Genomic DNA, 17,464 nt, shown 5'->3' with positions numbered 1-17,464 from the left:
TAATATTTCTGTAACAAATGAACACATCAAAAATAAATAAAAACAAATAATAATAATTAAACTCAAGAAAAAATGAATAAACTTAAAATCAAAATAATTATTAACAAAGTAAAACATTTAACATAATCAATAAAATGTAATGTACTTAGAATTCAAAAGACAGATTATATTTAAAAACAAAAATAACAGTAAATTAAATCAATAAGGAAATAAAAGAGGGAAATTCAAATGAAACCTAATCTTACACTTACAAGAGTCATTTTTAATTTGTCCTGCTCTGACTAAATAGTTTTCCTCAAACAAGGAAAATAAATAGTCGCATAATCAGAGAAAAATATGACAAATTTATCAAATTTTAAAAGTAGCCTACCTAGTTCGGAAAGAATTATATAAATTCATCATTATTGTTCAAAAATACTTATCAAACACATAGACTCATATAAAAATGTTATTTTATCACAGTAACTACCAGAAGGTAAAAAAATAACAATTTGCCCAATAATAATTATCTTAAATAAAATTTTTAAAAAATAAAATAATTAAGACAGTTTTTAAGTCCTCATATATTTCATTCAAAAACGTCATATTTTCAAAATTACGAAAATAAATCGGGAGCAAATTAAATTCTTGATATTTTAATTTAATTAAGGCTACAGTGGACCTTTATATTGCCAAAAATTGATAAAAATTTCGGTTTTTTTTTTTGGACATATTTAGACACTTGTTTCATTGCTTTTTCAACTGAATTTTTTTTTTTTTTTAAATTTCTTCATTTTTTGAGAAGTTATAGGGTAGTTTCGTTTTCACATTATGAAGCCACGCCCCTTTTCTTACACAAAAAGCTGTTTTTCTCAAAATTGAAATTTTGTTATGTTTCACGTATTCAAAATGTTCCAGTCGACTTTGTTTTCATCCTATTGAGATGAAATTTTTTTCTAGTTATTTATATGTATATTAGATTAAGTTTATGCATTTGTTTCTGTTTTATAACAAGTAATAAAAGAGTTATCGGGTTTCATGTACCTAACGACCTTTATTTTGAAACAAAAATCTACATAAAATTTGTTTTTTGGTCATAAATTTAAAATAAATTTAGGAAAATTCCTATATAATGCATAAAGCTTTTAACATTTATCTCTAAAAAAAGAATATTAAAAAAAAATAAATAAAAATTTTAATTTAAGCCGCTGGGAGCATTTTAAAATTGATGAAATTTTTTTTAAAAAATTTTAAATTTCTCAAAAATGGTCCAAATATTTTTTACAAAAATTTTTGCAAGGGCATATCTTCATAGAATACATAAGTTATAAAAAAAGTTTTAGTGTAGCATAAAAACTAAAAAAAATTTTTTTGAACGTCCACTGTAGCCTTAATAATTGTTAAATTTAGAATGATGTGTAAGAACATGAAAATATTAATAATTCAAATATATTTTAAGCCTTTAATATAAATACAATTTTTAACAAAAAATCATATAATTCAAAGAGAAAAGGCATTTTTTGGCTAAAATAAATCCCAAAGTAAAACATAAGAGCAAGTTAACATTTAAAGAACATAGTGCTGTTTCAATGCTGTAAATAAATAAATTTGCAGTTATAATTTTTCCGAGATCTGAGTTAAATTTTCATTCTGTATCTTGGCATTGATGATGCTTATTTATAACACTAAAAGAATTCATATAAGTTTTTCTTCTTCATTATTTCATTTCGTGCTCATCACAGTTTTCTGTTTTATTTATTCTGCACACAGAGATAATCACCTTTCAAAAAGTTATTTTGAATGTCACTATTTAAGGCACATTATTGAATGGATAATACTATTTTACGTGAATTAAAAATTTAAGAATAATAAAAGAAGGTCACTATTAATTTTTATGATATGTATAAAATTTTTTTATACAGTTACAGAAATATTTTATGAATGAAAAAATATCACATAGATTGCAAGTAAGCATTTCAATAATATACATTCAATTGAAATATATAGTTTATAAAAAATGTGTTCAATAGTGTCAATTTAAATGCATCCTTCAAAAATAGGAAAATTAGCAATAAAAAGAATGCCAAGAAATAAAAGTGAATACTCTAATTTACATAAAATGAATTGGTTTAAAAAAAAATACATAGCTAAGGAGATTTGGTAAAAAAAAAGCTAATATTGTAAAGCTACTTTTAAATGCAGCTGCATAGCATGGGAAAATTTTTTGAAAAAGTAGATAATTTTTAAAATGGTAAACATCATTTTATTACAAGTTAATAAATTTATTTAAATGAAATAGTAAATATGAAGAAATTTATAAAATAAATAATAATTTTTGCAAATAAATTTATAATTCAATCAAATTATACTTTAGTTTCAAATAAAATCAAGCAGTAGTAAAAAATAAATTGTCTCTAAACTAGCTGATGACAGTAATAAAATTGTTTACTTATTTTTTTAAGTAAATTAAAAAGACCCAGATAAACATGTCTATCAAAGCAAGATAATGAAGTATTGTAAAACTCAAAAATAACATTCAATTATTCTAGAAACATTTTTTTTTTCAAAAAAATTAATTGCTTTACAAGCAATAGCAAAAAAACAGATAAAAATTAAAAACACATACTTAAATAATTGTATTTTGAAACATTTAATAATGTACTTATCTAACATCACAAATTAGTCATATATCTAAAAGAGGCAGAAAGCATATATTCTTTGGTTTTTTTCTTAATACTGAAACTTAATTATTTATCTAACTTGTGCAAAACAAAATAAAACTATTTTTAACAAAACCTCTTTTGTTAACATTATTAAATTCAACTAAATATTTACATCAAATAAAATTTCATAATTTGTATACTTGTCTGTAAGATGAAGATTACACAGGACAGACAGGGTTTTCAAATTCAGCAATGTAATATATAAATAAATAATATACAGCTGCAGAAATTAAAAATTGTGTAGATGAATGATACAAACACACAGTGGATTTGAAAATAATATTAAAATAAAAGCACATATTCTGGATAACCTTAATTTCAGAACTGGAACCTCACATTAAGTATAACAAAATTATAAAAATTTATCATAGCAGGGAATAAATATCATCCCATCTCCAATTTTTAACAAAACCATTAAAATTACAAGAACAGCTGCTACTAATTAAAAGTAATTGCCAGAGAAACTTTTGTTAGAAAAAATAATAAGGAATCTGTAAGAAAATCACGTAATACAGATATGGTCCCTAACTCCAAGCGTTTGACTTTAAAATTGTATTATTTTTTAAAACTATTTTAAATGGTTGTACATTAAATTGTAAGAAAAACCAATACAGATGATCTCAACAGGACTCTATTATAATGTAGCCTCCTCTGGTGTGTTAGAATTTTACCGATAGCCAATACATTGATTTTCAGTTGATAGGGAAATGTCGCATCCTGGATAAAGGAATATCCCAAATGATCAGATTGGTTAAGAATTTTAATTAAAGATTATAAAAAATTATAGAAAATATAAAATTATTATATAATGGGACATTAATGTTTTAATCAATACAAAAGAAAGGTAATGGACATGGATCTTTAAGTTGTGCTTAGATTCACAATGAATGATTAGATTCACAAATTTGGACTTAAGGTCAATTAAACAAACCTGATACAATAGCAGGGGTGATTGTAAGCGGAACTCAAAAATTCCGAAAATTTCTTGAATAAAATCATTAATGATGCATTTTAAAAAAATAACATCTTCATAATTTTAAATCATTGATATTTTCAAAACATGAAATTCTAAATAAATTATATACAGCATAATTTAAATTAATAATTATGTATAAGTTTACTTTTATCTCCAATCAATTTATTATTGTAGCAGAAAAAATATTTACAAATGAAAGATGCCAAGCATAAATTCTAGTTCAAATATTTTTAAATAAAATATACAAGAATTTTTATACATAAATGTTATCAGTGATTTCTTGAAACTTTTGGACCATGGATTTCCGGATCGCAGTTAGCGAAAAATCGGAATTCCAGATTTTTTCCAGAGCACAATCATCTCTGCAATAGCGAGGGTAGAGAAGAAAGGAGTCTTTCTATACATTACTTCAAATTTTGTGTGTGTGTCTAAAAGAGTTTGTAACTGAGATAATCTGATTCCAATTAATAAAGAGGCTACTAAACTTCCATTTCTCGGAAAAATAGAAGAACATCAGAGGAGATTCGAATTTCTCTGATGGAATCAAGGTGAGATCCAGTTCGAATTACTTTTCTGAAGTGGCCTTATCTATATACCATTACCATTTGTGGTAAATAATACAAACAAATCATTGTATAATCACTCCCATTTAAATTATTAAAAAAAATAATACAATTAGTATAATAGAGTAGTGACTATGTCACATCAACAATATGATTAATCAATCCTACAGAGTAGTTAGTTTGATATGCATTAAAATGTAACAATGGAATAGTTACAAACATGAAATGTATATAGTACATGAAATCATTATGGTTGATCAGATGATAGGTCAAGGCGCTTTTTGGATTTTGGAGTGGACGTAAAATGTGGCCTAGATGTGCCTTTTCTCAATTTGGACGGAGTGGACACAAATAGACCAGATGTGCTAACTTCGGTTTCCGTAGTCCTATTTAACCTTTCAGCTTCCGGAAGAAGTTTTTGAGCGTCATCAGTGACGTTTTGCAAAGATTTACCCAAAACTGAATGCAAAGATTGAATGTCAGAGCAAGTTTCACGTGATCGTTGATGATATTGTCGCCACCTCTCCTGTTCTCTCTCCAGATGATTTTGTAACACCTTTATCTGTAAAAACAGTAAAGTTTAAGTTGAAGATGATAATACAATAATTGTTGTTTGAATATCATATAGCCAATGCATGTATACATAAAAATCCTGAATACTGTTCAGCCTTTATTAGCTACTAGAAAAAATGCTGAACCAAATACAAAAAAATTCAATAGCCAAACATGTTAGTTCATACCATATTTTTAAAGTAAACTAACTTTAATTTTAATTAAATTTAAATGATTTAGAAATTTTAATTCAAAAATCTTGTTTTCTATGCTTTGGAATATATATATGAGATATTTCGTGTGATTTGATCAAACAGTTGTCTAGCAATGAATATTGTAGTACCTGGCACAGTTTTTTGTTCAGTCTTAAAGACACTAGAACATTATAAGAAATGTATTACCACACATTTTATAACCATCGTTGAGCAGATGACCAAATTTTGAGTTTACAACTACATTACCACACAGTGGAAATAATGCAATAAGTGCTCTGTAGACGTCCATAGTACTACAGCCAAAAAGTACCACACATTTCAGAGCTTAGAATATCAGGTGAGTTTGAAACTAATATGATCACCAGAATAGAAATTGTGACTATTTTTTAAAATAATGCATCCCAACGATTACATTCTTAAAAAAATATTATTTCATGTATTCAATGCATAAGAGTAGTTTCAATATAAATAGTAATAATAATAAAAATAAATAAAAAAAAAAGCTGTGCCCATAAAAACAATTTTCGAGCTAAGTTGCCACATGAATTCTAGACAACTAAAGAAATCAAATCAAAGACTAATAAAGCTGCCTGGTTATAGAGTATGTTCATAAGACTTGGAATATCACCATGGAACTAGGGATTTTCAGAATGTAGTTTAATAAAAAGCAAAGTAATATTTAAACTTTTATTTTTAGTTGCATGATGTAGCTTATCCTTTTTTTCATAAATCTGGAATTTTTAAGTTTAATTTAGTATTTATTAGTAGTTTCAGAAGAGCATTAAATTGGGGCAGATTGACCATGCACGATTGTTGTATTTACAAGCTGAGTAAGCAGACTTAACTGAGTAACTTAAAATTTTTTTACGAAGCTCTAATATTTTTTCGAAATAAGCCTTGAGGTCATTTAAACTTACTCCAACCTTTAGTTTTTTAAGTTCCTTTTCAAAAATTTAAAACTGGCTGTTATGGATGTAACGTATCATAAGTTAAACATATCATAAGTTAAACATATCATAAGTTAGGATGTAACATATCATTAAGCCAATAACCCTTAGTTTTTAATTTTCAATCATTTTTTAAACTTATAAAAGTTAACGAAAATTGGAGTAAGTATAAATGACACCAAGACTCATTTTCACAAAAGTTATTAGAACTGTTCTATTTTATTCTAACTTTGCTTTAAAGTCTACAAATACAACATTCGTAAATGATGGAATTACTCATTAATAAGTTGCATGAAAACACCTTTTACACTTAATGAAACTGTTTAGTTATTTCAGCATTTAAGATTTTTGATAGAATAACAGATTACATTTTTATTAATTTTTTTAATTAAAATTCTAGAACATGTGCATTTTGCATGACACAGACTGAAACTTACTTGTTCTTCTAAACCAAGTACTTTTTGTCTATTTTGTCTGTCTCTTGATTCTATCATTTGCTCAGCATGTTTCAAAGCATTTTTGTAACGGGTGTCTTCTAATTTTGATTCAAAACTTTTATTATTCACATAATCTTTTACACTCTGAGAATATCTCTGCTCAGCTTCAGTTAGTTGCGCCTAAAAAAAATAAGAAATGCTTTATGACCATTTTGAAAAAAATTATTCAATTAGCACTTAAGGTCCATTAAAGTAAAGAATTCTTTAAGTGTATTACAGATTTCAAAATTATCAGTGAAAAATTCCAGATGAAATCAGATTTTAGATAATGTTTATAATAATTAAATAAAATTTAGATAATTTAATTGATTTTAACCATTTTCAATAATGAAATCATGTCTGAATTAAACTCAAGATATAAATACATGTTGTAAAAAGAGATAAATATAGAACATTGATATAATCTTAAATAGTAATGGTTTAAATAGCACATGAACATTTGCACCCAATAATCACAGTTTTTGCAAAAAACTAATGAACTCCAGTTTGAACCAGTTATTTAATTTTTTAAAATAGTGAAATTTGTTATTTTTTTAAGACTATAAATAAATTACTTTCACAAAGAATCCTTACCTGAAGATTTTGTACTTTTTCAAGAAGGGATTGATTTTCCACACCCAATCGCTGAACATCTCTATCCAAAGTGCTTTTCTCTATTAAAGTTTTTGCTCTAAGTTCACTAATCTTTTGCTTGTCTTTTTCAAGCTGAAATTTCAGATTTTCTACAGTTAATAGTAAAATATATTAACAACATAAATTTAATACAAATATTAAACAATTATTTGATAGAATATTTAATTAAAAAAATACATCTGATTTCCTCAGTGGCACTACAGCCCAGTATGGACCTTTACCATTTTCAGAACTTGATACCGTTTTCAGAATTTTATATCAGACAACTCTATCTTTGTTTGTTTTGTTGTTGTTTTTCAATTCAATTATTTTCAATGCTTTTTATTACCATGGAGACAGTGTAACTGCCATATTTTACTTAGTCAACAACAATCATAATTTCATGTAGGAATGAACATTCTGGGCATTGGAGACTACCTGGAAAAAATTGGTGGAATTTCTAGCCAAGAATCAGTTTCTAGGTGGAGCACTGTGCTGAAAAAGAAATTGACCTTTAAATGTGATGTCATTTCTTGCTGGAACTTTATTCTAGGAAGCTCATGATAGAGCTTCAGTAATGGATTTTCTTCATGAATTAAGAGTGTGTTACTCTTATACTGTGTTCAAAAAATCGGATTAACTTCTTAAGCGGTTTCACAAATGATCAAAATGGTCAAGGCGCTGACCAGTTGGTGAAGGTTGAATAAAGATCCCAGGTTGGGGACTTGAAGACAACTGAGACTTCAAATTGGTGGATATCAGCTAATCTGGAGGTGTAATGCTATGTGGTGTGTAATGTTGACCATAATGCCACAATCATGTCATTGGTCTCAAAATTGTGGAGCATTGATAATGACCCAAATGATCTCCTTAGCCATCAATTGACAGTTACGGGAGTGCTATTTCTCATTACATAGAAGCTTAAGTTCTGCAATATGGAGAAAACAAAGTAAAAGAATGAAAGTTTCTTTAGGCGGGGCAGTCAGAGGGTTCAGTAAAACATACTTTAGACATCCTTAAATAAAAAACTACAAATGAAATTTATTATAACAAAATAATTAAACTGACCTTATCAAGAGCTTTTTTGAAACTTGATTTCTCTTTTTCTAATTTCAAGCACAACTCCTCCTTTTCTTGCAATAGCTGTTGATTGCTTCTTAAGGACTCATTCAGAGTTTTCAATTTTGAATCAATTTTAAGTTTTTCTTCTTGTAATCGAGTAGTTTCTTCTGAAGCATCTTTTTCAATTTGTTGAGTTCTTTGAAGCACCTAGTAAAAAAGGGAAAAAGATTTAAATAAATAAAAGTAACTTTCCATTAATATTACATAAATACCTTAAGTTTTGCACAGTTACATACATTTTTCAAGCTTCTCATCTGGTCAAGCAAATCTTGTTCAATGATCTCACTGTGCTTCAGTTTACTTTTGAGAGCTTCCACTTCATCTTTTAGGCATTTGCTTTTATTTTTATAATCATCCATGTATGTTCTGTAATATAAGAAATATTAGCATAATTCAATTTTAAATAGAAAAAAAATTGAAAACTGTTCCCTAAGTTATAATTAAAATGGAAAAATTTCTTATTTATGAAATTATTTGCATAATAAGAAATTATCCAATATTGCCAATATCAAAAAAATTAGGATTGAAATTTTTATATAAGTGGTTTATTTATTATTAAATAACAATTCAACGTTAAAATTTAATTTGTTTTCATGCCACTTTTCAGCATTAATCCTTAGGATTTTAATGGATATTTCTTATTGGTGCAATGTTCTCTTTAAAAGGGTAGTCTAGTCAAAATCCAAATTTCGACAAATTTTTGTAAACTTATAGTTTTTTACAGGTATAAGAGTAGAAAAGGAATAAAAAATAGGAAAATATTTATCAACTCAAATCGTGAAAAAAACATTTAAATTATCTACTAATTTAATAAGTATTTTTTTTTTTTTGTATATGTGTACAGTAATCAAAAGGGGAAAAAAAAAGAAAAAAGGACCAACCTAAATTACTTAATGTTAATTTTACTTTTTGCATACTTTGTTATGTCTCAAGAACTTTTTGAGTGAATTGAAAAATTTTTGCTCCCAATTATAAAATTCTTTTATCTAAAGATAATTTCATGTAAAAAATAACTTTTAGTAAATATTTATTATTTTTTATTAAAGGATGGTCAAAGACATTTTGAATTGTAAGGTGTAAGGTTTTGCATCAGATGGTAAGGTTTCGTATCATTTTAAAGAATATAATTTCGCACGACAAAATACAAAATTTGAGCAAAATCAGTTGAATAGTTCCTGAGAAATTGAGTTTAAAAAAAGTCAGATATTTAAAATTAGATATCTTCGAAACTATTTGGTCGATTTCGCTCAAATTTTGTATTTTGCCAAGTAAAAATATATTCTTTAAAATTATTCTTGAGTAAAAAATTCTATATCTTACAATTCAAAAATTTTTTGACTAGTATTAAATAAAATAATAAAAAAATATAAATATTACTGAAATTTATTTTTTTGCATAGAATTATCCTTGAAAAAATTAATTTTATAACTGAGTGCAAAAATTTTTCAATTCGGTTTGAAGTTCTCGAGATATGGCAAAATATGCAGAAAGTAAAATTTACATTAAGGGGTTCAGACTTTGGATCTCTCTCCTGACCATGCTAAGGAAACCATATTTCTCAGTTGGGGCTACCCCTATATTTTGAAGGTGAAAAATCCAAATCTGTTGATAAAGAGGTATGTTTATCCAGAGAAAGTACATTGTGTCTGATTTCGTTACTTAAATTATCACCTGCACTTACTAATTAGCATATTTGAGGTCACCCCCTCGAGCCACTAAGATTGAGCTCTAGAACGCGAAGATCCAATCATTAGATCAAAAGTCATTCAGGGTGGTCCCTTTTTTTGCACACTGTACATTAATAGTCCAACAAACTTTTAAGTTTTATAAATCATGATTATAAAGAATAAAATAATAATAGAGTTTAAAAATTTAATGCAGGCTAAAGCTTTGAAGTCTGAAATTCCGACAAAAGTCAGAAGAATCTAATGTTCGATTCAATGAAAAGTAAATTTATTTTGTTAAAATTACGTATTTTATATCTGTGATATTACTTCATCTATTTGCGCACATGTTAATTAGAGATTATTTTTGCCGTTTACATGTTTCATGATTAAATAATTGGGGAATGTGGTATTTAATTACCTCAATTGCTCATTAGATTTCTGTAGAACAAACAAATTAGAGAGATGGTTTTGTCTTTCTTTTTGCAGTCTCTCTAAATCTTCAGCTAAGTTTAGTGCTGTTTCAGAGTTTTGTGATGTTTCTGCAGCAATCTAAAGCAGCGTAACAAAAAATTTAAAACATAAATGTATATATTTAAAACAATTATAGAACAAACTACCTAAATTTTAGAATTAAATAAAAAATTAAAAATTTCAGATTCAATGCAATGTGATATTTAATTCAATAAATTCGGTAAAAATACAACTTTTTAAAAATATAAGATCATTTGTTCTGGTGGAAAATCAGGATTGATACTCAATTTCTGGAGAAAAAAGATTCCCTGAGTTTACAAAGTAAAACAGTTTTGAAAATCGACAGGAAAAAAACAACTATGAATTTATAAGCAAAGCTGGGATTATTTACAGAAGAAATCTATTTTTTCCAAGACATTACAAAAAAGAAGTTAGACGATGTAAAGTCATAATTATTTTATCTCTAGTGCATCCAAGCCTTTACACAAAGCTATACTTGGATACTCAATCAAACAATTTCAGAAAAACAGCAACAAAAAATACATTTTTGATTTTTGTAAAAAGTTTGATTCTAAGTTCCACTCAAAGTTTTTAAAACACAATTCATCAGTGTGATACAATTATAGTTGATTAACTTGCACAGTCATTGAAGGAAATGTGTCTCATTGGTAGTAAAATTTTTGTTTCAATGTATAAATTTTGGTATATAAATTAGAAAATTATTTTCCTTTCTTTTCACGTTTTTTTATTACAGCATTCACATATTTAGATGTCGGTAACGTAGCTTAATTTTTAAAAAACTTTTCCCATTTTTAATTTTTTTTCACTACCCCTTAGTAAAATCTTTCCCTCATTATCTCCAATTCTGCTTAAATCTTTCGGAAGAACTTCCTGGTGTCCACTTCTACTTTAATTTCATAGACCCTGTAAATAAGAAAAGACTTCATCCCAGATCATCTCAAGCAAATGGCACTGGAAGTCATTAATAACATTCTTAAAACAAATATTAAGATCAACACTGATGACAGTAAAATTGAAGACTCAGCAGTGAGGGGAATTTACATAGAAACACCTTAACGCAAAATTTATCTTTTCTAACGTATCCCCATCTTTTGCTCTGTCTTCAGAAGTAAGCTTCTTGCAATTGGGGTTGGACTTGAGATGATCACTGAAGAGAACAACTTTAAAGGCACATGGATCTTGGTGACGACAAACCTATTTCCATCTCTAATAAACTAAAAACCATTTTGAAACATCACGAAATACACCTACACTAGATACCATCACAAGTGGATATTTATGGCAATGAAATAGCAGACAAACTTGCCAAAGAAGGTTTCCTTCAACAGACTTCTAAGACCACCAAACTAAAATTTATGGAACTAAATTCTATCAAAAAATGTGCAGTTAAAAAAGAATGGCAACTGCCCCCCTCCCTGGAACAAATGGCGACTGAACCAGGATTCCCTCTTTTCTTTTTAGGAGACAGATCTACTCAAACTTGCTTATCGCGCCTGTCTTGTGGTCACCTGAAATGTCTCAAATTGTCTGGTTGAGTGAAAACCTTTCCCCATTGTTCTTCATCTCCCAAACATATCTTGGACTCAGCAGAGACGAAATCTACTCATCTTCTCTGTTTGTCATCGACATGCTGAAAGTTAACGGTTTATACGAGAAGAAAACCTTTCCAAAACACGTTGGCAGCTATGCAAATCACATGTTTTTTTTACTTATAATTATTTCACAATAAGAGCTTCAATTCTAGATGCAAAAAGGGATTTTAAAAGAACGAATAATATCACATACCTTGTTTTTTAAAACTCTTTCATTTTGAGTCTGAATTTCAATAGTATCATTAAGTTGTTCAACAGTGGTCATCAAGGATTTAATTTTAGTTTCTAATGACTCAATTTTCCTGCTAGATGAATCAGCAATGTGTTCCAAAGACTGTAATAAATAAGTTGAAGAGCATTGAAGTTAAAATACATTAAAAATAAGTCATACATATTAACTATAATAATTCACAAGTATTAATATAACAGATCTTATAATCAGAATGTAATAGCATTTCCTTGTTACAAATAATAAAATTATCATTAAAAACTACAAACATTTTCAATAAGGTTGCAATTTCTGTTGTAAGAAAATTGCTGATTAAACACAGGATCAACTTAAGATTTACCTTAATAAAACTAATTGCAGGCATGAAACTGTAAGTAAATAGTAATAAAAATCAATACACTTACTTTTGCTTCCAATTCTTTGTTATTTAGTTTTTCTCTTAAAAGCATCATATTTGATTCAAGCGATGCATAAGCCTGGATGTAATTTGCTGCTTTGGATTCTGCGAGTTCTTTAGCAGCACTCAAAATTCTTTTGTCTTCCTCAAGTTTAAATTCATTTTGTTTTAATTCTGCAATCTGATTCTAAAATAAAATCAAATTTAAATGAAACATTGTAGTTCAGGAAGTGCAAACAGTAATATAGATTGTGATCAGATACATTATATCTATCTCCAGATGGAATTTTTTACTTTTTTTAACATCACTTTCAATTCAATTATTAAATTTTCAAAGCACAACTTGGGTCTTTCAAGCGATTAGGTGGTGATTCAGAAGGAAAATAGACATTCTTTATCAGCCAAGATGATAAAGGGCAACTTGATTGAAAGTTCCTGTAACCGATGCTTGAATTCAATAGCACTTGTGGACAAGATAAAAACAGACATTATAACATGACATTGTTATATCGTAAGTGTCCGAAAATACCATAAAAATTAATCCATAACTTAAATTAAAATTAATATGTTGGTTCAGAGCTGCCATTTTTGATATATAACCTGTCTAAACTAAGTACAAAAACTAAACTGTCTAAGTACAAAAACAACATGTTTTAACTCAAATATAAACCACACAAAGAAACAGACATTCCACAAAAAGAGTGAATACAATTTTCGAACAATAAAGTATGACTGATAAATTTATTGTAACCTTTGAAATTTCTTTTTATACATACATTATGAATGTCTATAAAATATGACCACCTAGGGTAATAATTTAGAGAGTAATAATTTTTTCACTCAAAGAGGATTCAAGGTGTTTAACATTCGATGTGAGGTAAAATGAAATAAAAAATTAATAATGGTTTATATAATTTCTTTAAAAATTTTTTAAATCAAGACTATATTCTGGTCATTATATTGGAATAAACAGTTCAGTACGGATATTTTAATGGACAGGAAAATAACATTGCATTTCTGGAATAACAAACTAAACTTTATGCATCGTTTGTTTATGATAGAAGAGTCATATAATAGGGGTCGTATCAAAAAACTTAGACTTTATTACATTTTACGCAAATTTATCATAGCATTTAATCGTATATTAAACAGATTTAAAATTTTACAATATTTATAGAAAATAATGAATATGGTTTAGTTTTTCTTCATACTTACAAGAAGATTTTCTTGTTCTTTCTTTACAGATGTGGAATTGAATTCAGCACTTCCCATTTTTTCAGTAAGTCTTCTCTTTTCCCGATCCAATGTTCGAATAACTTCTTCATGGTGATGAATGCTAGCGATCTTTGTTGCTAATTCTTGTTCAACATTCTTTTTATCTTTTAAATAAAAGCAACAAAAAAGAATTTACAAATACACTCCTCACATTTTTTAAGACAAAGTTGTTATTAAAGGTTGTTTAAATAAACAAATAGCTACCTTAGAATAAAAAAAAGAGCCTTATTAACTTTACTCAAGGCCAACATGAATTCAGTAAGTGAATCAATTTAACGTAAAATTAATAATACTCCAAGGAAATTTTTATTCTAGGAGACTACAGATTTTACAATCCCAGAAACAATATATACAGAATTACAATCATACGTAATGACCCATTCATATCCAAATCATAATTTGAGTACAAGAGACCTCTGGTCACTCTCGAATAACCCATAAACATCTTTTATTAAACGAAACTGCACCCAAATGTTCTCATTGTACAGAACCGCTCACTATTAAACATATTTTAACTAAGTGTAACAAATTTAAAACACAAAGACAATGCCATTTTGGTTGCTTTAATCCAACATTGACTTTATTCATTGGAGATAAACCACACAATAACATTTTTAATTATCTAAGGGACATAGGTTTTTACAAATCAATTTAGTTTTAACTTATAGCAGAATGTTTCTTATAAAACAAGTTGTAGGTGTGGTATGGGCAAAAATGGCTTTTGCACCAATAATATTTAATTAACTAACTAACTAACCAAGGGCCCTGCTCTTCGGTGCTACTCAACCTTTAAGTCATTTTAGTAGCAACATAATTCTGATAATGGCATTTTTCTAAATGACAAATTTTCAATCTATCTATAATATTATATTAATAATAAAAAAAAAATCTGCATTTGGAAGTAAAATAAATTATTTGGAAATTGTTTTTTTAATTACATTATAAACATATAGATAACTTTCTTTTTCGTAAATGCTAATTAAAAGACCTTGAAATCAAAAAAGTATTTAAAAAATAATCTTTATTCTGATAATACTAACCTTCTAAATCTCTTTGCAATTGGTAGATTCTAGATGTACACCTGCTATGTTCACTTCTTAATTCTTCATACTGTCTTTGTATTTTTGTAACAGTATCTTTTAAATCATCCTACAGTAAACCAAAAAATAATTAGCAAAATTTTTAAAAAAAAAGATTTAAAAAAAAAAAAAAAAAAACTGAAGTTCATTCAATCCTGACACATTGGAATACAAAATATACAGTGGCTCCCAAAAGTGTTTATACACCTATATCTTTAAAGCTCTATTCATTAATTAAAATAAATATTTCAGAATAGTTCTTTAATAATAAGATCTTTAATATATTCTTAACAAACCTGCATGGAATATTTTAAAAACTAAGCAAAGGTTTATATCCATTCTGAAATACCATATTCATTTTAATTAATAAATAGCGCAATATTTTGTTGAAAGTCATAAGGATACTAACACTTTTAAGAGCCACTATACTTGCAAATATAAGCGCTGCAATTGTTAATAATTCAAAAATTTTATTAATATCATAATAAATGTGGTTTACATTTGAATATTTCTAATTGATTGTTAGATATTAAAAATATATGCACAAATATGTATTTATGGTATAATTTTTAGGCTCTCAAAGTAATACCGGTTGCGTACTAAATTCCAACAAAACTTTACGTTTAAAATAAAAATTTTAATAAAAAAAATTGAAAATTTTATTGATTAATAAACAAATATTTTTTAAAGAGTACATCACTTAATAGGGAAAATTTTTTTACAAATTTTAGATATTTTTTTAATAATTTCGCATGCAAAGGGTTGACGTGGATAAGAAAATTATGCATGCATTGAAAACTAACAATAAACAATACAGGTGCTTCTACAAAATGATTAAAAAAATTGGTATTTAACAGCTTACTCGTTCTTTTTCCATAGCATTGAAGTTTTGCATCAGATCTCTTAAAGAAGATTTTAATAATTCCAAATCCAGATCAGACACTGATATGTGAGCAGGTGAATTATACTTTAAGAATGTTAATAGGTGAGAACTCTCAACTTGATCAGTAGAGTCTCTGCCAAGTGTTTCAGACACATCCCTGCGAGCTGAGCTGGCATTTGCATCTGCATTTGAACTTGCACTGAGTAGACCACTATCAGATCCAAGGTTAAGTATTGATCGTAAAAAGAGGCAGATGGAATACAGTTTATTTTCAACATCCCTCTTTGCACCTAACAAATATGAGAGAAATATGTGAGAATACTGAATAAACTATGCAAATTAGAGGGATTGTGGATGGACATTAATCATTGACCACCAAGGTAAAATTAAGGTGTAAATTTTTTTTTTAAATTCAAAATTTTAAGTTGGATAAAAAATAGTCACCTTAGTTACAAAATTATAATATTTTTTTTTGTCAAATTAAAAAGTATTTAGGTTTTTCCTTGAAAAAACTAAAACTATTTTTGGTTTATCTTATCAGTGCAAATAGCTAAAAAAAAATTTAAAAATTGCTTGTAGTCTAGGCACTACACGACAAACAAAAGTTTCTTTTTTAGTACTGATAGAAAAGCAATGAATAGTTTTGCTTTAATCTTCCTTAAAAGAAATAAGCAGGACTGAAGCCATTTCTGCATAAAGCAATTCAAGTATAAAAGAAATTTTTGTTTCCAAGTTCAGAAATGTAAAGTAAAGGTTTAAACAAAATATGTTTGCAAAATAACATTTAAGTGTCCCAGAAGTTACACAAAAACCTTATATTTTAAACCTGGGGTTTACATAAATAATCTAATTTAATGAGGATTAAGTCAAAATCTCAAAATGTATGCACTCATTTAATAAAGTAGTACTTTATTTAAGTCACACTACAGATAAAACAATGGGCTATTGGCAAAAGTATGGGAAACATTTCTGAGGATGATCTGAAGAAATACTATCATAATTTTGATCCTCTGCAGAAGAGATTGCTCTCTTGCTTTGATAGCCCAACAACTTGCATGCAAAATGCAACACTTTACAGTGGAGCAGTTTAATGAGCACTACTGTACACCCTTGGACTTTTTAGGGGCTGATTAAAATGGTCACCCACCCGCCCACTGACTACTGTTAGTAATGCTTGACTTCACTAATCTAGTGGAAACTGTGTCTTACAATCAGTCTACTGTGTACAATCAGTAAATAAACTAACTTACAATCAACAGATAAAAATAAAAATTGATAGATTCTGTGAGACCTAGATGATACATTTTGATCGTAACATTACTTTCTAAACACTATAAACTGAACTTTAAACTAAAATTTATTTTATATGTAAGCTTTTAAAAAATATAAAATATATTGAATTGAAAATAAGTCCATTTCTGCAAAAACCTAACAAATTTCCAGTTCATTTTAAAAAAAAAATTGGTAACTGTTTGACTACTTTTTATTAAACTGAAGTTTTGAATTTCAATATTATTTTGATACATTCTAACAGATAAGTGATAAGTTGCATTTTGAAAATTTAATTCTGAGATTTAAGCTGTCAGTTGTTTACGTTGAACATTGATTTATTCTATACTATGTATAGTAAATTTATTTTCTTAAATTCAATAAAACATTAGTTA

At 27.3% G+C, this 17,464-nt stretch overlaps 1 protein-coding gene across 3 annotated transcripts in view; it reads right to left on the bottom strand.

Annotated features, from left to right (window-relative positions):
• Window positions 1–4,348: 4,348 nt before the first annotated feature.
• Window positions 4,349–17,464, bottom strand: part of LOC107445805 (uncharacterized) — a 77,986-nt gene continuing 64,870 nt past the window's right edge. For all 3 annotated transcript variants that reach the window (XM_087151081.1, XM_087151083.1, XM_087151082.1), the window contains 11 exons: window positions 15,780–16,090; window positions 14,879–14,987; window positions 13,779–13,942; window positions 12,571–12,750; window positions 12,131–12,271; window positions 10,272–10,402; window positions 8,423–8,552; window positions 8,133–8,333; window positions 7,026–7,157; window positions 6,393–6,572; window positions 4,349–4,803 (listed from right to left, as the gene is read on the bottom strand). In XM_087151081.1, coding sequence (XP_087007207.1) covers window positions 4,489–4,803; window positions 6,393–6,572; window positions 7,026–7,157; window positions 8,133–8,333; window positions 8,423–8,552; window positions 10,272–10,402; window positions 12,131–12,271; window positions 12,571–12,750; window positions 13,779–13,942; window positions 14,879–14,987; window positions 15,780–16,090 — 1,994 coding nt within the window. In that variant the 3' untranslated portion in view covers window positions 4,349–4,488. The remainder of the gene's footprint in view (window positions 4,804–6,392; window positions 6,573–7,025; window positions 7,158–8,132; window positions 8,334–8,422; window positions 8,553–10,271; window positions 10,403–12,130; window positions 12,272–12,570; window positions 12,751–13,778; window positions 13,943–14,878; window positions 14,988–15,779; window positions 16,091–17,464) is intronic.

This window comes from Parasteatoda tepidariorum, chromosome 9, assembly GCF_982258835.1.
Source record: "Parasteatoda tepidariorum strain Cologne lab strain chromosome 9, Ptep-v5.0, whole genome shotgun sequence".
Classification (NCBI taxonomy): Eukaryota; Metazoa; Arthropoda; class Arachnida; order Araneae; family Theridiidae; genus Parasteatoda; species Parasteatoda tepidariorum.
Note: the sequence above shows the minus strand (reverse complement) of the source record. Positions and strands in the feature narration are given on the sequence as shown.